At 45.4% G+C, this 24,862-nt stretch overlaps 1 protein-coding gene across 2 annotated transcripts in view; it reads left to right on the top strand.

Moving 5' to 3' along the window:
* The window catches only part of PPP6R2 (protein phosphatase 6 regulatory subunit 2), a 112,635-nt gene that overhangs the window by 42,375 nt on the left and 45,398 nt on the right, over positions 1-24,862 (top strand). For both annotated transcript variants that reach the window (XM_080577551.1, XM_080577552.1), the window contains 7 exons: positions 6,160-6,346; positions 7,066-7,203; positions 16,897-16,962; positions 18,411-18,523; positions 22,531-22,644; positions 23,890-24,016; positions 24,509-24,661. In XM_080577551.1, coding sequence (XP_080433677.1) covers positions 6,160-6,346; positions 7,066-7,203; positions 16,897-16,962; positions 18,411-18,523; positions 22,531-22,644; positions 23,890-24,016; positions 24,509-24,661 — 898 coding nt within the window. The remainder of the gene's footprint in view (positions 1-6,159; positions 6,347-7,065; positions 7,204-16,896; positions 16,963-18,410; positions 18,524-22,530; positions 22,645-23,889; positions 24,017-24,508; positions 24,662-24,862) is intronic.

Genomic DNA, 24,862 nt, shown 5'->3' with positions numbered 1-24,862 from the left:
TTTGCGAGCAGAATGATCGGTATCCCAATAGTTTCTTTAGTACATTTTTATCAAAATTAATCATAGAATATCTGAGTTGGAAGGGACCCACAAGGATCATGGAGTCCAACTCAAATTGCAAGCAAAGAATGAGCATTATGCTCAGAGTTATAAATTTCTGAACTTGATTGGTTTTCAGTAGTCAACCCACAAAAGAAATTGATCTGTACAGTGAATAAAACATGTAATGTTTTCCATGCGCTGCGTACGCAGAATCTGTTGGTTTCATTGTTCCTATAGTGAGGGAGAGCACCTGTGTAAACAACCTCTTTCTTATGATGGTGAACTCCTTAGATATGCCTGGTTCTCGTATCAAGTTGTATTTATGCATCTTATTTAAGTGTATACTTGAAAATATTTGCATTTCGAATTTGGGAAGTTTGTTTTTCTTTGCTAAGTTTATGTAAAAATAAAAGGCTGCTTGCTCCATGTATAAATAAATTAATAAAAGCGTATGAGTTTGTCGCTGTGGGAACGGGTCAGTGTTGGTTTTTGCTGTTGTTGCTAGAAATCCACAGAAGAAAGGATGGGATTGTTTAGATTTATTATTCCATGAGACAGTCAAGTGTGTTTAGGTGGCTTTCCAGATAAGGAAACGCCAGAAAATACGTAATGTAGTAACTTGGAATAATGTACGGCTGATTCTGCGAGGCTTCTGCTATCAAAGCTGAATTACCAGAAGGAACCAGGAGTATTATTTTCATCCTCTTGTCCTGCAAGTGCAAATTTCATACAGGTACTTTTCAGCCAGGAACACGGCACACAACCATTGCCCAGAGGCTGTGGGGTCTCCTCCTCAGGGATCTCCAAACCCGCCTGGATGTGGGGCTGGGCACCTGCTGGGGCAGGGAGGAAGCAGGTGGACCCAGAGGTCCCTTCCCACCTCAGCCAGCCTGGGATTCTGGGATTCTTCTCTGGACTTGTTGCATTTCCCGTAGCGTATCAGAATAACTGGCTTACCCGTGCGTGGCTGGCCTGGAGCTTCATGCAGCTCTTTATCCGTATTGTTTTCACATCTCACCTAAAACAAGCTCAAACCCCTAATCTCTTGCTGAAGTTGATAGGTAATACTTTTTCTTAATAAAGGAAAACTTTGATTAAAAGTTAATGAGCTGAGAAGATGTTGAACAATGTGAGGCTTGTGGCCCTTTACCGGAATGTGTGCACGACGAGGTACCAGGTGCCAAGGACCGTGCCAGCACTAATTCGTGCATTTCCCGTTGCACTGCGGAATACTCTAGTACTTCATAAGCCAGGCCATATTTTTATTTCCTGTATTTTGAGATTCTCACGAGACAGTTCATATCTCCGTTCCTGCGTGCTGCAGGGTGAAGTGGAACAGCCTCTCCTTGCCAAACAGATGAAGCATAAGGAGAGTGGAGGCAAACAGGTTCCTCAAGAAGCAAAATCCATAAAGGAGGCTCTTCCGTGAAGAGGGAAGCTCAGTTTGAGAGCGCTTACTTCCATGTGCCCCTGGCTTTTGCAGGCAGGCTGGCATGCCTCTGCGGCAGGGTTTGAGGGTACGCGTGTGGTTTAGGCAGCCCCAGGTCCCGGGGGCAGCCCCGGGCTGGAAGCAGCCTGCCTCCAGACCCCTCCAGCGGTGCGGTCCCTGTGCTGGCAAGCTGGAGGAGCATCTGCTGTTGGGGGGGCCCTGAGTCCACAATCGAACTTAGAGACGTGTGTCAGATGGTGGTGGTGTATCTTCCTCTAAGAGCGGTGTGTGAGGTGCCTGCTGGAAAAGCAGGTGTAGTGATGGGCAGGGTGACTGCCCAGCGCAGAGGAGACAGTGCTCAGCTCCTGAGAGCTGCGTGGCGACCTGCTTGCTGGGACAGAGCTCATCTCATGAAGCGTTTCTCTGGAACTGCTTCCAGCACTACACACAGATGCATGGAGCATTTCCAAAGCAGGGTGAGGCACTGGAGGGAGGGTTGAGAGTTTAAGAGTATTCAAAACCAGGGCTCATTTTGGAATAGATAAAAACCTACGGGAGAAGAATAGACTAAGTCCAAGTAGAACCTAATTTTTGGCTCTTAAGAAAAGGTGTTAAAAGTTTTTAGACAGTAACAGGGAAGAGAGAAACTTGGTAGATTTGCAAGGCTGTGCAGCTCAGAAGGATGCGTGCTGTAGAACCGGGATCATCACAATGCAGTGTTCTTGAAATGTCAGTAGGATGGAAATGTGTGGAGTTCAGAAAGGAGGCTGCACAGGACAGCTCAACAGTAAATCCCCTTCTAACCACGGCATGCAAAACTAAGCAACCCAATGAAGACCTGTAGCAATCAAAGTAGTGTTAAACTATTTGAATTGTAATGTCCATTTATAACGAATTTGTTAACCTACTAAGGGGTCTCAAACCTCTCGAGACCATGCAGCTCAGGAGGACAGCTCCTAACTGCTCGACGGGCTGCGTGTTGAGTGAGATGAAGTTAGCAGCAGCGTGGAAGCATTATGGTTGGGATGCAGCGCCTGGATGGAAGGGGTGAAGAAAAGGCTGTAAGAGTTGGACACACTATAATCTATAAGAGTGAGAGATTTCATTTATTCACCTGGTGCCAGGATACGTGTCACAGGGAGGCACAGTGCATGAGTTCTTAGGAATCAAGAATGCCTTTTGCATGGAGCAATGAGTCAGAAAAAGGAAAAATAACTCTTCATATAACCTTGAGAGTTCTAAGAAACATAACTTGTAAAATCATTTTGTAACAGTAACCATAATGTACTCAAACTTACCATCCTCGTAGGAGCAAAAAGACATAAGCAGCATTATTGGGGGCTTGGGTTTGCTTTTCATAACTTTAAGACACTGAACTGCACACGTGGGGAGACTGGTTAGGAGGTGAATGATGCTGTAAATGGATAAAAAAAACCATGGTGCGTGCAGGGTTGTATTGAAAACATTTAAAATAGTAGGAGACTGGCTTTGTTAAAGACAAATAACGCAGTACAGGTAGAACTGCATCCTAAAAAAGGAAGGCTGTGTCCAGACGTGGAGGAAGGTTACTGTGGCTGGGCTGTGCGACTGGACAAGGGCATTCTGAGAAAGCTTGCTGAAGGCAAAACCCCTGATACTCCAAAGCCGTCAAACGAAGACAACCCATGGAACATGTAGGGTGGAGAGATGATCAGGGTGTGAAGCAGATGGGAGCACTGCAGAAAATCTGATTAAATGGTCTGCGGTGGTGCTCACCTCAGAGACTTCTAAGGGGATTCCCAAGTGGTGTCTGCCTTTGAGGGAACAGGCTGAGGAACTGTCTCAAACTGGAGCACCTGAGGAAGTACCTTTGGAAAAAAATCACTGGAATAATTGCCGGGATTCGCTGCTATTTGCCTGAGTGACTTGAGGAATTTGAATACAGAGCAGGTCACCAGCAGAGCAGAAGTGGGAGATGAGACCCAGGTTCTTCGTGGGACTCGAGGGCGATCCAGGTCTGTGAGCCAGAAGATCCGGCTTGTGCAAATGGAAGGAGAAAAATCGTTATAAAGTTGTGCTTCCGAGACACCTTTCCAAGTGCTGTCTCCTTGCCGTTGCCCAGTACAGCTTCTCTAGAGGGGAGTCAGGCTTCGCAGGTCTTCAGGAGCTGAGTCTGATGGGGACAGTGAGGCCCGTGGGTGAGGGCGGTGGGCATGGCGTGGCGTGAGCGCTTCCCTGAGAAGTCACCTTAGGGTGCTAAGGAAAGCCTGGAGAAAACAAGCTGTCATGGGAGAGCAAAGAAGGGCTCTGTTACCAGTTAATGACTGTTTAAAGAGAGGAAATACATGCAGAGGAGAAACGGGCAGTTCCATCTTTCTGGATTTGCACTAATCTGAGTCCTAACCTGTTTGATATATTCCTGCGTGAAACACGAGGGAGGATGAATTGTAAATGTGGAATGGTGAGATCGTAAAATTAGTGAGGTTGGTTAAATGAAATGGTAGAAAGGTTTCATGGTATTTTATGGCCAAGTAGAAGTAAAGCAAATGTGGTCACTGCTGGTTGTGTAACGGCTGATGACCCCAGCTGCGTGTGCACGTTGGTGGGCGTCAGGTCGGCTTTTACATCCTGGAAGGCCTCTGAGTCTGGGTGGCCTGGAAGTCCTCCACAAACAGCGAACACAAGGTGTGCTCGGGACTGAAGGCACGGCTTCGCACAGAGCAGTTCGGTGTCTGTACAGAACAGGTTACGGTTCTGTAAGCCTTGTCTTGGCTCTTTACGTGCTGCCAGGACACGGAGAATTTTCCTTGCCGAGAACCAAATGGAACCGGGATGAATAAAGCCAGGCCTACGCTGAGAAGGCTGAGGCGTGGGATCTCTTCCAGAGTAAAAATCGGTTGAGTGAATATAAGAAAAGTAAACCAGTGGCCGTTCAGAGGGTAAAGGCGGGTGTGAGGTTGGCGTACTGGAATCGTGGCAGCTGGAAGGAAGCCCCAGCACGAGCTGAGGGTGGGCAGGAGCCGCCGGGCCAGCAGGACGTCCCGCTGGGAGGGGAGCCGCGCGTGCACGGTGCCCGGGCAGCCCCGCGGGCGAGCGGGCAGCCACCTGGAGAAGGAGCTGCAGGTGCCAAGAGCAGCGTCAGACACAGATCTGCCTCTCCTGGTGTCCTGCCCCTGGCCGTGGTCCTGGCGGCTCCGTTTCGTTCCGTGCTCGAGAAGCGAGCGTGCCGCCAGCTCACCCCGCGACAACCGTCCTCCTGCCCGCTCCGTTCCTGCGAGCCCCAGCAAGCTGCGCCTCTGCCTTGCCAGCCTGGGGCCGGGGCCGAAATTTCTGAGTGCCTGCAGCAATTGCACGGTTCCCTCTCTGCCAGGGGGTCGGCAGGTTAGGAAGCACCGCCCGGGGCGTCAGACGGGCTGGGTGGGAGATCAGGGCTGGGAGCAGGGGCCCGGTTTCAGGCTCAGGCGGTGCCGTCAAGGTTTCCTTGTGGCTTGCTGTTGCAGGTGCTGAGGGCAGAAGTCTGACTCTTTTCAGCTAAGAGAAAGGCACAGCAGACAAGCACTGCAACCCGCACTCTGTAGGGCAGTTGCAGGTCTTACTGCAAAGGAATTCGCAGACATGAGCGTTTCCCGGTTGTTTACACAGCTCTTTTCTGCATTTTTCTTTAATTTGAAGTTAAGGTTAGAAGAAATCTGTCTGTTTATTGAGAGATTGCATCAGTTTGCCTGCTCTGCAGAAGTTAAGGTGTTCCCTTTGTGTTGTAGTGATGGTCATGGTATTGCAGAAGTGTTTTATATTGATTTTGGAGTCGGCTCATATCTAAAGTTACAAAAAGCACACCTTACAGAATTACTAAAATGGGAAAAATGTGTTGGATTTGTGTCTCATGGAATGGCACCGCTGTTACTTGGAAAGTGACTGCGCTAAGGAATGAATGCGCACTTGTAACAAGACTATTCTGTAGGATATTTTGATGTGATTAATTTAATCGGCTGATTTTTAAATATGTAGCAAATTTGCTTTTTGATTTTGAACAAAACAACCACCAACAGATTGCCCGCTCTGCTTGCAGAGAGAAAATGACTTCAGGCTGAAACAGACAGGTTTTATTTTTTTCTCTGTACCACTTGGTAACAATTAAAACCACTTTAGGAAACAAAGGCCAGAACTGCCACTCAGTTTGGGAAGTTTGGGCTTCAGAAATGCTTCTTTGTGCTTAGGACCTGAAGCACTCGAGCAGACCGTGTCTTTATCCGATGTCATTCATATGGGATGTTCGTTTTTCATTCAGCTCCAGTAGTGGAAAGAACAACTTTTCAGAAACATCACAGAAACCTGCTAAATATGCATTCTTCAAATCAGCCTTCAAATTTTAGGTTAATTTTAGTTGTGCAAATGGATTTATGTTAAAAGACTTCAAGAGATTTTAAGTGTACCGAAACTGATTAAACCCCACTTTTAATGATCAGAACTAACTGTGATTTGCAGGCAGCTGAAATGCATAATTCAGTGGTAAAAACCCACAGGTGACGTGCAAAGGGAACAGTTTTTCCTTACATGTGCCATTAATGGAGATGACCCTCGTTTCTCCTGTTATTTTCTGCTCCCCCCGTCTCCAAGAGGGGTGGTCCTCCTGCTCTTTATAGCTTTAAAAAGTGAAGATTTTCTTGAGAGTTTTCATTTCACCTTTAGTTGTTCTTGTTCCATCCTAGATACCCGAACACGGCCTGTGAACTGCTGACCTCGGATGTGCCCCAGATCAACGACAAGCTAGGAGGGGATGAAACTCTGCTGAATATCCTCTATGACTTCTTGGATCACGAGCCTCCTTTGAACCCATTGCTTGCCAGTTTCTTCAGTAAGACGATTGGGAATCTCATTGCAAGAAAAACAGAACAGGTAGAGATGAGATTTGTCCTGATACGTATGCACAAATTAATTCACTATCACGGTTTGTGTTGTACAGCAGTGTCCTTGCTATCCTCATGCTCTCACTATATTCTTGGAGTTGAAAAACAGCTTTACTCTTTAAGGGTGGAATTGCAATGTAGGCTTTGGAAAGTTCTTCAAACTTTCTTGGTTAAGGGAATTGCTGACTCGTTTGGACACCTTTATATAATTTTTGTTTTGGAATTACAATAACAGAGATATTCCTGTGCTAAAGCTTTATTTTTGTACTAAAGCATATTGATACAGCCTTTGATCATTGCCCAGAACCTTCTTGTTATATAAATCATGCCTCAGTCTCTCTCCTGTAAAAGAGGTGCTGGAAACACGTGCCGTATAGTATTTTAGAGAAAGACGTGTTCCAGTTCAGAGGTATTATTTTAAATGGAGATTATTGGAAAGCCATAGTGGAATGAAAAATTCTCCAGCTTCACTAGTTCCTTGATACTCTTACTTCTGTGGGGCAGAGAGGAAAGAAAAGATAGCAAAAAAGATTTGATTTACTGCTGCCTTGAAATGCGAACGTTATTCTGTCTGCTGTCTGGAGAGTTTGTCAACCTTGTAGCTGTTTTGCATCAAGGCTGGTTGGTTGAGACAAGAACATGAAGAAGTCTGGTGGTGTTATGTCTGTTTGTTGTACTAGCAGCTGATGGTGACATTTTTATTTTTAGGTGATTGCATTTTTGAGGAAAAAAGACAAATTTATTAGCCTGGTGCTAAAGCATATAGATACATCAGCAATGATGGACCTCCTGCTTCGTCTCATCAGCTGTGTGGAGCCCGCAACTCTACGGCAGGAAGTACTGAATGTGAGAATTTCCTTCTTTTTTCTTTACAAGATGAGAACAAGGCTTTGTGTTTGTTTGTTAAGGAATATAATTCTGGTTGTCCTTTATTATGAGAGCAGATCCACTCTTTTGAGAGCTGCTTTTGGTAGTGCTAGAGTCTGCGCGTCGGTCCCATTGGGTACGTCAGCCTGTTTGCTTGCACAGAGCGAGCCTGGCTCAGTCGCTGGCAGTAAAGGATTTTCAACTCGTTTTTCCATATAGCAACCAGTGTTTACTCTATCTGTTTTTGCTCTGACAAAGGAAATTCGTAATCTTTCCCAGTGTTCAGAATTTCATACTAATCATTTGGGACACTAATTTGTTTAATTCCTCACCGTTTTCAAGGGTGTATGAGATTTTTGGAGATGATATCCTGTGTCTCCTCTTCCCCCTTCCTCTTTAATATGCACCCTTTTAAAATACCTCGCTGAGATACTTAGTTTGCTGTACAGGTAGGGCAAGTTTTTCTCCCTCATAGCCCAGTCTGGGTGAGGCTGCCTCATCCCCCCGTCTGTGAGCAGTCATGGAGGGCTGCAGGAAGAAAGCCTACTTTGGCTCCCGCTCAATAATCCACACGAACGGTGTGCTGTATGGAAAACTGTACTCATGTCACTGAAGCCCAAACCAGTATTTACACTTTTGGCAAGCTTTGCTGTCCAAGTCTTCTGTGTCCAGAGCATTGAGCACACCAGTGGGTTCGCTGAGCAAGCGGCCACTCTTTGCTGGGGCTCGCGATAGATGATTACGTCGCTCAGTTCCCCCTCCCAGCCTTGCGGGGCGTAGTGCAGTATGCCTGCTGCTTCAAGAAGGAGAAAGTACAGGTGTAAATCGGTCCTTACAGACTTCTACGGGCATTCACCCATGAAAGGCAGTCATCTGTGTTTTTTTTTTAACAGGAAAGTCAGCAATTCAAAATGGTTAGAAATCACACAGTAATGCCAAGAAAAGAACTGGGAGGAAAAAGTCTTCAAGAGAGGGACTGACGTGGGAAAGTGACGATGGAGGAGTCCCTGGAAGAGAAAGCAGCTTTGCAGGAAAGGCCCAGCCAGAAGCAGGCAGGGATGGCCCGAGGGCTGGGGTTCCTCGCCACTGCTTGGCGCTGCTGGCACCCGACAAGATGCTGGGGCCAAGCAGAGGGCTCACCAGCGCAGGACAGGCATTGCAATAGTGCAGCATAATAATTACCAGCATAAATGCAATTATTTTTCCTTCTGATGTTAAATGGCATTTTAACTGAGTAGCTTTTTCCCTGGTGGATGGCTTCCATCCAGGAAACTTCCCAATATCCAGGCTTCCAAATAACAACCATCCATAAACTGTCAAATGTGGATGCGATATATTTTAACCCCATCCTGTTACCTGAATCCCACCTGTTAAGATTTCACACAGTCCAAAAAAAATGAAAACAAATTGAAGATACCATATGGCACTGGCGGTGTGCCTGATATTTTTTTCCAAATAGTCTTAATATAAGTATTATCCTGGAGAAGTTAAAAATCTGGTGGCATGGGGTCTTCTCTTCAGAAGGACGGAAAGTAGTAGCAATACTGAAATGTGGGTTTGAATGGATAGAGTGGCCTTATATCAGTAATTATGGTGATATATTCAGAAAATCAGGTCCCCAGAAAAGTTAATTTGCAATCTTGATTTTTGGCAGGAATTGGAAATTAAAGTTACACGTCATGGACTGCTTTAGGTTTTCACCAAAAGGAGAAGTATTGTTTGTCAGGCAGTAGCTAGAATGGATGTGAGCGGTTTGCCGTGTCAAAGCAGTCTGTATTTCTTTGGGACGATGGGCTCCTCAGGAGGTACCGGGCTCTTTGGGTTTCAGCCGAAGGAAAAGTATCATTAGGAGTTTTTCAGGAGCTCACAGAGCTGCAGCGGGCAGATCTTCCCAGGCTCTCACTCCTGGTGGCTGCTCTTCTCCCAGTCGTGGCTGCTGAAAGCCTGGCGACAGGTCCCAGTGGTGCTGCGGATGCCGATGTCTGTTGGTCAGAACCGGCGGCTCCGGAGCTTGGCTCCAGTCCCAGCCTTCCAGGAGCCGACTGCTCAGCTCTGCCCTGCCCCCAGCACAGCTGGCTGCTGGCTTGTCCCGCACGTTTTGGTAGGGAGAGCAGCTATCCGATGGTAATCGTAACACCATTACCGCTCAGCGTGGTGGAGTCCAGCTGTCTGCTGGTCTGGGTCTGCGCTGCGCTTCTGCATTTGTGTGCATTTAATCAACGTCTTATATACCGTGTCTTCCAAATTCCTCTGTGTTGCTTTCTTCTGTTAAAACAGTTCCTAGTTGGCTAATTACTCTACCCGTATGCTGAACCTGCGTGCAAACTTTGTTCACCAAGAGCCGTGTGTGTTCAGAGTATGTCCTCCAATGCCACAGTCAGGAGTTGTTCCCCATCTGCGCATATTCCTCTGTGCAGTAGATGGTGTTCCGCGTGGACATCCCCTGCCTTAACTGTTTACCCGTTATTTTTATAACACTGTGACAGCAGTTACACTTGATGTTTTAAGGTCTGCATGGTACCGATGTGCATTACTACTGGATGGTGTCTTAGGAGGCCTAATGTATCAGGGTTATGCTCCAGCTACTTCCCAAGTAGAACATGAGTGCCATCTGACCAACAAAATGCCTTCTACTGTACATTTGTGTGACTTAGCAAAAGCTGAAAACTTTGTCCCAGAAGAGTTTGAGAAGTGCTGTTGTTCATGAGAAAGTGCTGCTGCCGAGGGTGCCCCAGCAGGGCTGGGAAAAGACCACTTCCATCTGACACAGCCGCGCTGGCAAAATACTGCTGCAAACTTCGGTTGGTTTGTTATGTTCCTTGCTGCCTGGAAAGGTGCTGTTTTACCTTGTCAGATTTATGAAGACGACATCTTAAGCTTTAAGTTAAGTAAAATTATACTCTGCATACCAAGTCTCACAGCATCTCTCATTAGGGTTTGATATCCACGTTGTCCCTTTGACTTGGTAAGTCAGAGACTCCCTGATAATTGCGCAAGAGTCTGTAGTTCTCTGTTTTAGGGATTCCGAGACTGCTAGGTGGTACTGGTGGCTCCGTTCTTTGTTCTGTTTTCTGCTGAATGGACCTTTTTTCAGCGCGTTTGAAGTTTCCTTGGCTGCTCCTTGCTGGGATGACGTTAGCCTCGCTAGGTGCTCACTGTCTTAGTGCAGCGTTTGACGTCCAGAGCCGAGTGAAGCAGGGCCAACAATTCCATGAGCACTTGGAGTTGGCATTGCCACAGAGAGCGGCAGTCTTGCTTCCACTGCCTCTTGCTGCTTGTTCTGCCCACCCAGCTCCTCTTGAATCTTTGCCAGCTGGAGTGTGGCTGTAGAGTGACATGGATTAGGGAATCAATACGACTGTGAAAACACCTCTCTTATTTGCATTCATTGACAGGATTGTTTTCAGCTGGATCAATTCCTTGTTTTATTTATTTTTTTATTATTTATTTATTATTTTTTTTTGCATGGCCTGGTACTATGATAAGGGAGTTGAAAAGGAGGAGAAGCTAAGTGGATGAGTAGGAGCAGAGAGGTTGGCAGTGCCATTTTGTATGTTCTTAAAGTGTCTGCAGAATTACAGTCTGTGGTGGTTTTTCCCTTTCTCTTCCCTAATCTGTAATTGAGGGCATACAGTTTACATGACAGTATGATAATTCTTTTTTCATTTCCTTCTTTTCATGCGTGATAGAGGAATGCTTTGTTCGCGTAGTTCAGATTTTGTTGCTTTGAAGAGCTGTGCCATCACGAAAAAAACCTTGCTGGCACATGCTGTGCCTACATACTTCTGTCCTGGGTTCGACAGAAGCACCACTGTATGAGGAAGCCTCCAGATTCAGCAGCCCATGGGTGGGTGCGCTGTAAGTGAAGTAATCTGTTGTCTACATTGCATCTTTACAGAGCTATCTCCTTCCTGTTTCGGACTTTCACAGTTGGAAATATTGGAAGAGTCTTTGTCAGAAACCTCTAAGGAGGTCCTTCCAGGTAGCTTGTCTTTCAGGCACTTACCTTTTAATATCCTTGGACAAAACCTACATTGTACAGGTGGATGACAGCGTATTTTCTTTGATCACTGTCATTTGATCCTGGAATGTCTCTAAATTTGTAAAAGAAATAATATTGACTTTAAATAATTTACTTCTTGTGCAGCAGGAAGGCTCAAATGTAGGTTACTTCTTGAAGCATTTTTAGTATCAGGACAGATAAATGGCATCAAAGAAGTCTGTCCTCTGTCTGCATGTTCTTAGTGTACAATCTTACCTAGAAAAACACAGAGACACAGTCACTATGAGAGGGCTCCACGTCTGATTTTGGTGGCATATACTTGGAATTCCTGTGAGGCAGATCCAGTTATTCTGGATGTCTCTTGTACATTTCATGTTCTCGTGTTTGCATAAGTGTAAAAAGTCAGCTTCTGCTTTATAATCTTCACTGAGAAGAATTAGTCTGTCTTCCCCGATTCAGGTCTGAAGGAGAAAACCTGGCGTGACTCAGCCGGAGCAGTGAGTCACCGGGCTCTCACTGCAAAACTCCACCTGTGGGTTGCAGATTTGGTTACACCAGTCCACACAGCTGATAAGGTTTCCTTAGTAACTGGGAGGATGTGATCGGTGGTGTTCTGGCGAGAAATCTGCTTGCCCTGGATGGATCAGTTTCTTCTCCCCGGGTACTGGTGAAGAGGGACGAGGCCCCGCAGCTTCCCAGGCTCTCTGCCTCGCACAGAAACCCCTCACTAGTTCTGCACTGCTTTGGTCGATCCGATGTTCCAGTTCTCGCCTCTTGCACCCGGAGTATTGTGCAGCCTTTTCATCGGAGCCTAATGTGGGTAGTGATCATAGCACAAAAACTGCATGTTGTCCTGCTTTTCTCTATTGCTTTTGCAGGTAACAAAACACAAGAAAAAAAAAAGGCATACTCTCTGTGCCATCTATACCCTAAAGAAACTAGCTCCCAGGGCTGGATCAGACTAATGCAGATACCTTTCCGTTCTAACAAAGGTTGTCCTACTGCGAGATCAGTCCTCAGATGAGGGAAGTTTAATGTGAATACTTCCGCTAAGTGGCTGTTGATGTTTTGATCCTCAAAAGAATCAGGCAACTTAGGCTGTTGATTGCTGCAGAGTCCCTTGTTTGACTACCGTCTTCAATAAAAAAGCATGAACTTCCAGGTTCCTTCCAGGTTCCTTCCAGGCTGTTTCTCCCTGATGGATGGGTTCCTCTGAATGACACTCCTCCCTCCTGCATATCCACTGCTGCCCCACAAATTGGTATTGTTCATGAACTTGCTAAGGGTGCGTTTTTTCCCATTTTCAAGTCTTTCATGAAAACATTTAGTGGTATTGGTCCCTAGTGTGGATTCTTTTTACTGGTAATGCCTGCTGCGAGGCCTGCGCAGCTGCTGAGCCTAGTAGCAGGTTCTGTGGGAGGGAAGTCGTCGCAGAGAAGGGGAAGAGTTAGAGAGTACGTCAGCGAAACGGTCCGTCCCGACGGGCAGAACGTGAGGCAGGCACGGGCGGTCATGGGTGAGCAGGGAACTCCTGCCCGGGCTCACGCACACATGGGAGGTGCTCCCAAGGTGGAGCGGGGCTGAAGTGGCCAGCAGCAGCTGTGAGAGGCTGCCCGAGCCGGCAGGAAAGCCAAAACTCAGCCAGCATTGCAACCGGCAGGGGATGTGATGGGCAGCACGGGGGCTTCTCCAGCGCTTCGCTCCAGCAGGTCGGTGCTGTCCCTCCCGGTACGCCAGAGCCGTCCCTTGGCAGCGGTACCGGTGCTCACGCGGTGCCGGCAGGAGGGGCTGCGTGCCCAGGGGCCGGCTGGGCCCTGGCAGTCCCACCTCACGCTGGGACGTCCGAGAGCTGGTGGCAGGGCAGCAGGCCTGGCTGCTGCGGGGTTCCTCCCTGCAGAAGGCGGCCTCCAGCCGCGCTCAGCCACCGCTTCCCCTTCCGTTAGCGCCTGTCAGGCTCGGGCGGCTCCTGCGGGTCCCTCGAGGAGACCTGTTGCTCCTCACCTGTTACACGGCGCCGTTACGCCTGCTCTGTAAGCACACATCTCACGGTGATGAAAGAGCTTTTCTCATGTTGCCAGCTTCCAGCATCTCGTGGTTTGGGAGTCTCCATCCTCTTAATTTCTGCGTAGTCTCCGGCTGTCCCTTCTTCCATGCACAAAGAGGGTCCAGGAAACCCCGGGTGTTTACACACTGCAAAAAAGCTGTTTAAATTCTGTGCATCCATGCTGCTATTACATTGTCTTACAGTATCACAGTATCACAGATTTCTAGGTTGGAAGAGACCTCAAGATCATCGAGTCCAACCTCCAACCTAACACTAAGTACTCCACTAAACCATATCGCTAAGCTCTACATCTAAACGTCTCTTAAAGACCTCCAGGGATGGTGACTCCACCACCTCCCTGGGCAGCCCGTTCCAATGCTTAATAACCCTTTCGGTAAAGAAGTACTTCCTAACATCCAACCTAAAACTCCCTTCTCAACTCCCCGCCTCATAACTCGGTCACTTGGCAGCACAGTGCCTCGATGAGAGCGTGCGCCGCAGGCGAGGACCATTATTTCCACCAAGGGGAAGCTCCAGGCCCTCAGGGGCTCCGGTGGCTCGAGGCCTCCCGTGCGCCAGATGTGGCTGCTGCAGCTGGCGGTTGGGGCTGTCTTGCGTGTCAGCGCTGTGGTTGCACTGATCTTGGAGTCCCTGTGGTCTCAGGCCCCTTCCGTGGCAGCCCCTCGCTACCTGCGGTTCGTCCGGGCCCGTTGGCCGTGCCCCACTTGTTTCGGTTGTGCCTGGGCGCTCTGCAGGTGCCCCCCAGCAGCAGGTGGGCAGGGGCAGCTCCTCTGCAGGAAGCAGCCACCAGAAGCCAGCAGCGTTTGTTTGCGGACAGCAAACCGTCACGGCACGAGCAGCCTCCTGCTCGCTGGCTCTGCGTGTGGCTGTCTTCATTTTCCTGTAGAGCCGTTCATGTCACACACAAACACGAGTTTCTGTCCATCCGCTCCTTGCAGCTGCATCATTTACCGGTGAGAGTAAACGCGCTGCTGGGCTGCATGGAGTCAGAAAGTTTGTTTCAAGTGTGAGCCTTGTCCCGGGGGAGGTGCTGAGGGTAGCAGTGCTGTGCTGCAGCCCGGTGAGCACAGTCCTGCCAGTGCCACAGCTTTTGCTCGAGGAGTGAACTGAAGAGTATTCCTCCTCTTGTCATTGTCAAAGCCCATCTCTTCGACCACGGCCTCGAGACAGAGAAGTTGGTCTCTTCCAGATACGCTGGGTGCCTGTTAATTCACCAAAATTTGGTATTGCTCTTCTGATCTTAACAGATTATTTCAGTTTATTTTGCTTTTGGATTTCATTTTCTGTGTCTCTCAGGAGCAGACTCCTCTGGTCAGGTGAATGATTGTGCTTCCCCCTCCTCAGTACCCCTCTCTGGCCGTCCGCCTCCCGCACAGCCCATGATCACGACAGTCCAGGCAAAAAGAGCAAACCCGCTTGTCCTTGCTTAACGCGACTTCCCTGTTAATGAGGGCCGGAGGTGCCACCGGTCTGGGGCCTGGGGGAGGGTGTTGATGAAGCTGAAACTACAGAATACAAAAATACAGAATACAAAATAAAGTTGAACTGCAATGAAGGGCTGGGATTTGACTTACTGTGCTCTGCAAGGGAAAGGAGAATATTTAGTGCGGGAGTGCCGGTAAGTAGTTTTCTTCTGGGCTGCAGAAGTCGTAAGGAGAGGTGGAACTTGGGTAGGAAACAGTTCCTCTGCCGGCGGGGCCTGGCAGGTCGGCTCTGCCTGGGACAAGAAAGAGGCAGAAACACCCGCTGTGCCACGTCTGCGGAGTTCGTTGTGCGAACAAAGGAAACGTGCGGGTAAAAATGAATATAAGGTTTTGCTATCGAAGTTGTGCAATTTGTTTATGCTGTGGGGATACCCGGAGATCGCAGTCAAAATCCGGGCTTGTAGTCGTGGTGCTGTGTAAACGTGGGGTGTGTAAGTGGTGATGAAGAATGAAGCACGTAAACATCCCACAGCGACGGGTAATTCTGTTGTTCCAGGGGCTGCCAGGAGGCATAACGGATAGATTCCCGCAGGGGGGGTTGTTTCTGAAGATACAAATTAGGAGATTTTCATTCACCTTGCTGGAGCTGTTTTGGTAAATTACCACAAGGCCGGGGTTTAGGATTTGAAGGAAGGATTTCAGTCGTCATTTCCAAGCGCATGGAGATGAGAAAAGATGCTTGTTGACCAGGTGAACAAATAAGGAGCGGACAGGGGCTCTGTTAGTGGAACGGAGATGGCAAGGCGTGCTCTGAGACATACGGGGGTCAGCTCTGCTGCGATGGGCTCGAGAAGGGTCAGGGGTTTCATTTTGGTGCTGGGAAACTAGAAACCAGTGGAAGAATCTGAAGAGATAGGTTTTTAGGGAGAGTGGTGAGGAAAATTGTCTTAGGAAGCTGGTTTTTTTTTTTTTTTAAACTTTGGGGTAAACTGGGTGTCAGGAAGAAGAAATTCCAGAGAACAGATCTGAAAATACAGTCTTGAATGAAATACTTGGATTCACAGCTGTGTGCTGGAAAGGCTTCTGGGACTCCAGAAAGGAGACAAAGTGAGACATTTCAGGCTTAGTAGGAAAACAGCAGTATTATTCATGGGAAAAGTCACTAAAAATAGTGATCTTGGATTTTTGTTCTAAATCAGACAGACGTCATACTCAACATGGCGTTGGAGAGGACAGGGTGGGATCTGTAGGAAGGCTGCTAGAACAAAACTGGTAAAGAATCTCCATAAGGATTTGACATGGTTGAAGTCATGTGAATAGATACCAAAAATTAGCATTTGAGGGGAGAAGAGAGGCACAGAGCTTTCTTACAAAGCGGTGGAAGGCAGGAGACTGTTCATTTTCTCCATGACTCATCTGAAGGGTGATGGAAGATTATATCATTGCAGAAACCTCCAAAGTAATTTTCCTTTTAATTAAGGTTTGGTCAGTCATTTCAGAAGCGACTGAGAATGCACTAGTTTGGCTGATTTGACTGATCAGTTTGGTTGATGTTACAGATCTAGGCGTTTGCCCGGAGCGCGGACCATAGGAACTCGGTGAAGGTGGTTGGGTTGGAAGGAGAGGTTGAGCTTGTAGGTGAAGCTGGAAGGAGAGAAGCTGAATGCGTTACTTGCAGATTGCGTGCTTAGTTTACACGTGGTCAGGGAAGGGAGATAAAGCTTGCCCTCAGAAAAGGAAGTAGTCTGAAGTGTGGAATAGGGCAAGGAGGTGAGGTCCAGTGGCAGCACTGCTGGGTCATGGCAAAGTCTGAGCAGTGGTTTCGGGTAAGCAGTAGTCTGACTGTGGGAATGGGAAGTGGCAGGAGAAAAACATGGTGGTGGTTACGCTACTGCTGCTTCAGGTGAGACCGCATTCATGGCTGATCTGTTGCATGGTTTCCAAAGGTATTTAGGTTTTTAGTTCCCTGGGCAGGGTATACATACCGATGCAAATTAAAATACGTCTGTATCTGTGCCTTGGGGAGATTGTGTATTGCCTGTATCTTTGATTCTAATATAAAAGGAAAGGGCTCTCCCTCATCAAAAAGCCAATACTGTGCAAAGCTTCCTGAAGATCTCTTGTTTTGAATTCTGTGATATCAAACAAGGATTTTCTTTTTTTTATTCCTTTCCCTCTAGTGGCTTAATGAAGCAAAAATTATTCAGAGACTTGTGGAACTGATCCATTCAAGCCAGGATGAGGATGTAAGTATGACAAGACTTAAGTTTTGTGTTTATGGATAGTGGGTCCCGTAAGGTTCAGAAGAACCTCTCTCTGTTTCCTTGAATGATGCCCAGGTGCCTTATAGAAGGAGATAATGAATCACAGAATCACAGAATCATAGAATATCCCAAGTTGGAAGGGACCCACAAGGATCATTGAGTCCAACTCCTAAAGGAGCTGGACTCCTGATGCGATTCTTCCATCCATGAAGATCACCCTCCTAAATGAGGGATGAGCTTCATGGATGGACACCCCATCCCTTCATTGCAGAGTGCAATACTGAAATGATTTCTTGTATTTTTGATCTGGTTTTGACTTTAATTTTACTACGTTTCTTAGTTCATCCTGGTGTTACATCAGTGCATCTCAGTATTTACAGTCACCAATAACTTACCTGATTTTAAGTAGGAACAAGCTATTTGAAACAGACTGTTGAAAAACTTTCTAAATTAACTGGTTCACTGTAGCCTTCAGGTCTTTTTAAACCACAAGTAAGTAAACATTCAGTTAAAGTATACAAGATGCAATTCTCTGAGCTCATGAGAAAGGCACGGTGAGTATTAAATTACATGAGTGCTTTGTCATTTGTTTGTGTTTTTTTTTTCTTTCAATAATTTTCACAAACATCCAAGCCAGCAGTTCTAGTTCTGGATTTTGGTTTGCTACGCTGTCAGCTGGGTGCTGACTGCCACCCCCGATGCTGAGCAGAAGGAACAGAAGGAGCACGTTGGTCTCTCTGGCTGCAGCTTTGTGTTAGGTGGCGATGGGGCAGTTGTTAACAGATGCCTGTGAGTGCCAGCAGTCAGCACTAACAGTATGATTCTCTCCACATACTGCAGCAAAAATTGCCCCCTCTGAGAGAATGAATGAGAAGTAACATGCCGATTTGTACGTCTTCAGCAGCACTGTCTTATGGATGAATGCTAAATTACAGCATAAGATGTTACACATACAGAAGCTAGAGACAGTCTTTGATTGATAGCCAGAATGAGACTATTAATTTACCAAAATACTACTTTAAAGCCTTTTAATACATAGTAATTAAATTGTAAAGGGTTTTATCAAGTCATTTATTTTTCCTCATGCAAAAGAAGCCTCCTGAGTAGTGAGAAGTGAGAATGAAATACTTGTATTTGAAATTTGCAAGTTAACACACTTGGTCAGAAAGTTTAAAAACAATTCTCACTTTCTGGAATCTCTGAGTTCAGGAAAACCCTCTTTATGATTTTAAAATCTGTTAATGCTTCTAATAATTCACATAAACATTATGTTTAACAGATAAATAATCTAGAGCATGGTAGCACTTGTACTGAAAAGTTCTTAGTTAGTTAGTTCCTTGCATTCCCAGCTATGTTAAAGTTGCTCTGAGAGCCAGAATGAGCCAAGCTGAGGAGTCAGACTGAAGTGTGCTCTTTGTCGTTGTTTACAGAGGCAATCAAATGCTTCCCAGACCCTGTGTGATATCATAAGACTGAGCAGAGACCAGAGCAATCAACTCCAGGATATACCTGAGCCTGATCCACTTCTCACAGCACTGGAATCGTAAGTACTTGTCAGGGGATTGTTGCTAAACTGGTTGTTACAAATATTGTCACTTCTTGATAGCTCTGTGGAGGCACAAACCATGCAGGAAGTAGTCTTACACCTGGGCTTAACTCTTGACAATTATCCCAAGCATTTAATTTTGCTTCTAAGTTGTGGCGTCCCTTAACAACCTCTGTTGAGATTTCTGGTTTTTGTAGCTCTGTATGAATGCGGGAGGTCGGGGTTAATGATTCTCAAAGCTCACAGTCCAGTTCAAGGCAAGGCAACGCTAGGGAGTGCATTCAAATCTCACGGTGAATTCGGAGAAAGGTGAACTGTGACAGCAATAGTTGAGGGAGAACCCACAAAGACAAATCTTAACATTCCTGTATTCACTATATTCTTCAGTGCTGAGTGTGACTTCATGTGAAAGGCTTCAGTCCTATTTGGCCAGTCAGTGACTTTTCCTCCCCATCAGTAAATGTATTGCACCGTACAGACAGGTTTCAGGTCGTCAGATTACTGTCCTTCCAAATGGGGAAGAAAATGCTGTGACAACAGGAAGAGTTCTCTCACCACCGTAGCTTGCATGTCACTGTGCACTTTGTTTTGTACTGGGCATTTCCAGCTTGCCTTCCAAATTTTTCTGAAGTCTGCCTACGTGCTCTGAATGTCCTCTGGCATGCTATTTTTGGCTTCTGAGCCAAGTATTAGTTGAAGATTTCTTAACTTATGTAGACCTTGGGTTGTATGCACTTCTGCACAGATAAGGTGCTGCCAAGATGCTTCTTGATTCTTCTCACCAAAGGTTGTCTGCTTGGCTTTTACTTAGACTGAATCATTAATCCGTTTTTATTCTCCAAATTTGGTTGAACCCTGAAAGAAAGAACCCTGCACACTTTAATCGCCTCCCCTCCATTTATTTGTGATGTTAGGGTTAGGCTGGAAATTCGAATCTCTTTTTACCATCCCAGTGGATACCTCAATACATTAGAGGTATTGCCAGCTAGTCCTTTTTCCTCAGAGCCCTGACACCTGTGACCTTCATGAGCTGTCATCAGGTCTCAGAAACGTCGTGCACTGCTTTAATGAGAGGTGGCATGTCACGCTGCAGATACAGGATTGGTTTTTATCATTTCCTAACTTCTGGTTTGCAGACAAGATGTGTACGTAGAGATGTCATCTCTTATCAGGCCTGGTAGTTTGGCTGGAAAAAGCAGAAAAGCTGCTTTGGTTTGTAAGCTGTTTTGTCATGTTTGTTCATCATCTTGTATAAATTAGTGCAGGTAGTCTGTCGCTCTGAAATAATCATGGGGAGTGGAATCTAGTGAGCTCCACCATTTGGGAACTGTTGGTGAGTGCAGGTTGTTTTAAAGACTTAATCTGGTAATACAGTGCTCCTAGTGTACAGCCTGCGAAAGAAGCATTTGTACTATTTCATTTTGTTTAAGTTACATCTGATAGAAGGTGTTCTCTTGAAGAAAGGATACAGCAGTGCTTGTAGTCCCAGCTGGTGGTGCTCAGTACTTCCTTTCAGGACCTGCAGTTTCATGTCCAGGCAACTTCCCATGAAACTTTGAGAATTTTTTTTCCATCTGAAGTGGTTTAAGCTAACTTCTGTAATATTACTGAGGGAATACAGTGATGACGAACTTTCAGAGAGTATTTTTGTTAGGAGTTATTTCCCAAATAATGGTAAATGAACAGCAGGGGCATCTGTTGGGAAAGGAGCTGGAGCGTACAGGTGAAAACAGGATGGGAGCTGCGCTGCACACAAACTCGGAAAAGCCACGTTCTCTGGAGATACGTGCTAGATCTTCCACGGGCTTGAAGTATAAACCTGCGCCTCTGAGGAAATGCTTTTTATTAAATGCTTCATTTCCTTGATTGTACCTGCAGAAATACGGCAGATCAGGCCTTTTGTCCAATGGCCTGCCGTGGTTTTTTTATCGAATAAGCACAATGTTGAATTTTCAGCATAGATCGCATCCCTGATCCTGGGAGCCTTCAGCATCTCATCAAAACTGAATCCGTTTTGAGCCCTTTCAGTGTTCGATGAGCCTCCAGCTTGGCTGCTTCACCTGGAAAGCCTGGGACCTTTAACGAGTGTCAGGGCTCGCAGCGGCGTCAGGGGTGGACAGCCCAGAGAACTGGGTAGTGTTCGACTTTCTCACTGGTTCAGCAGAGGGATGCGGAGCCCCGCTGTGCTCGGGGCAGAAGTTTGCTGCCCCATGGTCGTTCATGAGAGCCTCTGTGGGAGAATTTAAGCAAACTTCCCAGGTTGCACGAAGAATTGTACAAAGCTGCAGTTTGAGGTTTGGCTCCTACTTCACGGGGATGGTCTTCAGCTGCTGCTTCATCTGCCTTCCCTCTCCCTCCCAGCTGCCCTCTCTTGTGTGGTTTTCTTTGTCTCTGCCATGTTTTGCATGTTTTCAAGCACTACCTGTAACTTCCATGAGATAGATTAAAATGCTTTTGCACTTTCAAAGAGCGTTTCTAAAATCGTTACACCACTTCACTATTTAGAAGAAAAAATACTCTGAACGAAAGTGACTTTTTGCACCGCTGACATGTCTGCTGGTGGCACACAGCTGTCACACATCTCATTTCTGTCACATATCTCATCTCATTTCTTTTCTCCGGTAATTTTTCCAGGCATTATTGGTAACCTTTTTTGATCTTTGGATAACATTTATTTATCTAGGAATCAGGAATTAATGATCAAGTATTGCTGCAAGAAGGAGCCATGATTAGGGTTACAGCATAAATACCAAATCTAGATTTTCAATAACTATTTTCCAAACTGTCTGCAGCAGCTTGTTCCATAGATTGATTGTATGCAGCAAAAGTGAATTCGGTTAATCACAGTAAAGGGTTACTTTTTCTTTACTCTGCCACTTGAGCTTGTGCTGATAGAGTGTATTTAGATGCTATTTATTAAAATAGTTGTATCTCATATATTATTCATGTATTTTTACACTTTTATCTCGTGTACAAATGTAAATGAGATTTTTTCAAATGTTAGGAAATAGTAAAAATTAGACTGCAAACTTGAGTAGTACTGTTTTAGCTGGATATGTGATCTAGCAACTCAAGAAGGGCACATGCCAAGTGCTGGATTTTGGAGAAATTTCATTAACATCTGCAGGATTAGCATGGGGAAAGAATCTCGGTACAGAGGTGGAAGTAGGCACTGCTCTCGTCACTAACTACAGATGAGTAACAGTGCCAGCCGAAACCTCGTGTTCCTCGTATCTTTTATTCATTTCACATAGCAGATAGCAGTGAGAAAAACGTGTTGTTACCTTTGTGCTGATTGTTTTTCAATTCTAAGGTTGTTTTTGAGTTTCAAAATCATTTTTAAGGCTAGAAAGGAATGTCATGATTCATTTTGACTCCAGGAGTCTTCAAGACTTGGTGATCCTTCCACCTGGCCCCAAATCTGTCAGGATTTGGAAGGTATCTTATCTTGATTTAAGGGCTCAAAGAGATTGTGAATGGATGAAAATATTGCAAGTGGATAATAGCTAAGACTATTAAAAATGTGCATCTTATTTACAGTTTTGTTGGCCTCTCCTGGATCTTACTGTGCCAGTGGCAAATGATAAGGGTCAGCTTCCAATGTTTCTTTTCTTTCTTCTGGGATTCTGGTGGATAGTTTTAGACTACGAGCTCATACCTTCATATTGTCTTTAATGAATTAAATTGTCCAAGTTAACACTTTGATTGTCTTCCAGTGTATAATTAAGAGGTATATCTTGTTGATACAGGAGAACCAGCTTTATTTGGGAGTCTGGGTGTTGGTAACTAGGTCTTACCTAGTGATGAGTAAGCAAGTTCGGAACCTAATGCAGAAGCATTCTTGTCTTTGCAAAATGGAATGTCTCTATTTTTTCGCAAAAAAAAATAAAAATAAAAATAAACCTTTTCTTTCAGAAAAAAACAAGTGCTTTTTTCTGGCAACTAAAGCAGCTGCCAAACATTTCTCATTCTAATACTGCTAATGTGTGTGTGTTGATCAACAGGCAGGAATGTGTGGAGCAACTCCTGAAGAATATGTTCGATGGAGAACAGACTGAAAATTGCATAGTGAATGGAACACAAGTTCTTCTAACGTTGCTGGAAACAAGGCGCTCTGGGTAAGTCAGCACACTTCCTTCCCTAGCAAGAACAGTTTTAGGAATTCCGTTCTGGTTTTAATTAAAAAAATGGGGGTGGGGTGGGGGGATTTTTTTGACCTAACGTGAAATGCTGTGTAGAAATGAGTACAAGAAAAGCTGGTGGTTTTTTTGTTTGTTTGTTTGTTTGTTTGATGCAGTGCCTGTACTTCATGACAGCCAAAAAAGGGCACCTTGGGCTCTTTTGTGGGCTCTTCCAGTTCTCTTGCATGTGTGTAGCAGAGTTGTGTCTGAGATCTTACAGCAGAATATACACAGAGTGGGGGACAGTGGGATAGCATTGCCTAATCTGTGTGATAACGTATATATGGCTATGTAGTTTTAATTTTGTTCCTTAAAACTATGTCATATTTTTGTTTCTTTTTATGGAGATAGAGGAGAGGTGGAAAAAGTGGGTTCTGGGGAGGAAGAGAGACACTGGAAGTCTCACTTTTTAAAAAAGAAGAAAATAATGAACAGTGACAAAGCTAATGGAAGATTAGGAAGAGTTACTGAAGAGAGAAGCAGACAGGAGATGGCACTGGGCAAACAACTTGTTACTCAGAGAGTCATGTACAATTAAAACTGAAAAGTTGAGATACTGATTCTACTGTTTCTTGTGCTCGGGATCTCTGAAGATTTATGAGTTAGAGACTTAAGCGTTCCTATCTAGAACATGCCTGCCTTGCTGAAATGAAAGCATTTGTTTTATTCCAATATGAGACTTTGCTGTTGGAAGGGGCTATGAATAGTTGTTACGATTTACTGCTTAGCAGTGAAGAGGTATGAGTATGAGCATAGCTGCGCGTCTGCTCTAGCATTTCATTAGATAGGATACGTATGTACATCTTCTGGAACACTTGCGGAAAGTTTCTTATAGTTTTTAACAAATGTTTATGGATATAAACATTTGCTGATGTATTTTACTCCTCGGATATTTGTGAAGTTTTAAAACCAGGAAGCACTTCAGTAATTTGTCTTTGTCAGCTCTGCAGACAGCTTGTTCTCTGTCTTCCCACTCATCTCATTCACAGCTTTGATTATGTGAATATCATCTTGCAAATAATATGATAATATAGTTACGTAAATATCTTCAGTAGCTGTCTGTTATTATTCTTCATATTCATAGTTGTTTTTCAAGAGAAAATAACCAACATGGACAGCGTGACTAGAGGCCATTTTAAGATTTTGTCAAATCTTGACTGTTGTGCTTTTTGCTTTTTACAGGGTGGAAGGACTGATGGACTCATACACTCAGGGATTTGAAAGGTCTTACACTGTCAATAGCAGCATCTTACATGGTATTGAACCAAGGCTAAAAGATTTCCACCAGCTGCTGCTCAGCCCTCCCAAGGTAAGGCATCTCATCTTTCTCAGGAGCAAATTGCTGCTGACTTGGATTTCAGGGTTTCCTCTTACTTATTCGTGGGATTCCTGGGTATTAAGCTGAGACAAGCAAACTCAACCTTATATCTTTTGAAGAAAAAATCACACTTAAGGTTCATAATTCACGTGCTTAGGAACTTAGGAATTGAAAGCCAGTGCATTGTACTTGAGGAAAACTAAGAAGCACAGAGATGCGACCGATGGTTTATGTAAGGGTGGCCAGGGAGAGAAAGAGACTGTTAGTTAGTGGATATTTCGATCTCACTCTTCAGTTCTGGAAGTACAAATCTAAGAGTAGTCGCAGGACGCTGTCCTCTGTGTGGGAAGATAATTTAGGTTTACCTGCAGAGAATATTTACGTAAGAAGAAGAAGTAGTTATATTTAGGCAAATCGATGTGCATATACACTAAAGGAAATGTTGATCTTTGTTGAGGTTCTCAGTATGTGTTTCTCTGATAGAAAACAGCAATCCTAACTACAATTGGTGTCTTGGAAGAGCCACTGGGGAATGCTCGTCTTCACGGATCTCGTCTAATAGCTGCTCTGCTTCACACAAACACTCCCAGTATTAATCAGGAACTATGCAGACTCAGTACCATGAATTTATTACTTGTGAGTAATACAGTATGACACTGCAAATGGTGGGGGGGAAACGACTTCAAACTGAGAGCGTTTTTACTTTCCCTTTCATCTGTTTAGTGCAAGGTAGTTTGTTGCATGTGTGCCAGTCACATTATTTCCCTAATCTGCCGAAAGAAGGAGCTTTTGTAATACAATTACAGTTGCTTAGTATGTTGAACCAAACATCTTGCT

The sequence above is a fragment of the Anser brachyrhynchus genome (genome assembly GCF_964034855.1).
Source record: "Anser brachyrhynchus genome assembly, chromosome: 1".
NCBI lineage: Eukaryota > Metazoa > Chordata > Aves > Anseriformes > Anatidae > Anser > Anser brachyrhynchus.
The sequence above is the reverse complement of the archived record's forward strand: the minus strand, read 5'-3'. Positions and strand labels throughout refer to the sequence as shown.